The sequence below is a fragment of the Myotis brandtii genome, unplaced genomic scaffold (assembly GCF_000412655.1).
Source record: "Myotis brandtii unplaced genomic scaffold, ASM41265v1 scaffold187, whole genome shotgun sequence".
Taxonomy (NCBI): domain Eukaryota; kingdom Metazoa; phylum Chordata; class Mammalia; order Chiroptera; family Vespertilionidae; genus Myotis; species Myotis brandtii.
In genome coordinates, this window is record NW_005356944.1 from 1,453,725 (window position 1) to 1,454,286 (window position 562).

General features: G+C 65.5%; 1 protein-coding gene across 1 annotated transcript in view; it reads right to left on the reverse strand.

Moving 5' to 3' along the window:
- Window positions 1-562, reverse strand: part of LTBP3 (latent transforming growth factor beta binding protein 3) — a 13,153-nt gene that overhangs the window by 7,936 nt on the left and 4,655 nt on the right. The window contains 2 exon segments of the mRNA XM_014538210.1: window positions 2-60; window positions 136-261. Of these exon segments, the coding sequence (XP_014393696.1) occupies window positions 2-60; window positions 136-261 (185 nt within the window).

Genomic DNA, 562 nt, shown 5'->3' on the forward strand with positions numbered 1-562 from the left:
CGGTGTTCATGCAGATGCCCCGGCCGGTGCCGCACGGCTCCGACTCGCACTCGTTCACGTCTGAGAAGGGCAGAGAGACGTCAAAGCGGTGTCGGGAGCCAGGGCCGTCCGCGGCCACCCGCCCGCCCCGCTCACCCACGCAGTAGTGGTGCTGCGGGTGCGACCGGTAGCCCGGGTTGCAATGGCAGGAGTAGCCGGAGGAGCCCTGGACGCACTCCCCGTGGCCGCAGATGTTCTGGTTCAGCCGGCAGTCCTCGGTCTCTGCGGGCGGGCGGGCCGGGGAGGGGCGCTCACTTTCTGCCGCGTCCCCGGTAGGGACCTCGATACCCCCCCCCCCCCCTCATGATTGGGAAACCTGAGCCTGGTCACACCGTGACCTTGGGTCCCTGCCCACCCACACTCCAAGGCTTAGACTTTCCTACACCTCCTTCCCAGATAACCCAAAACCACACCCCAGGCCCCGACATCCCTATCTCCTCCACTCAGAACCTCCACTCACTGTACCCTGACCCGTTACCTCAATATTTTAAACCCTGCAGCCCCGTGACCCTCACCCCCATTG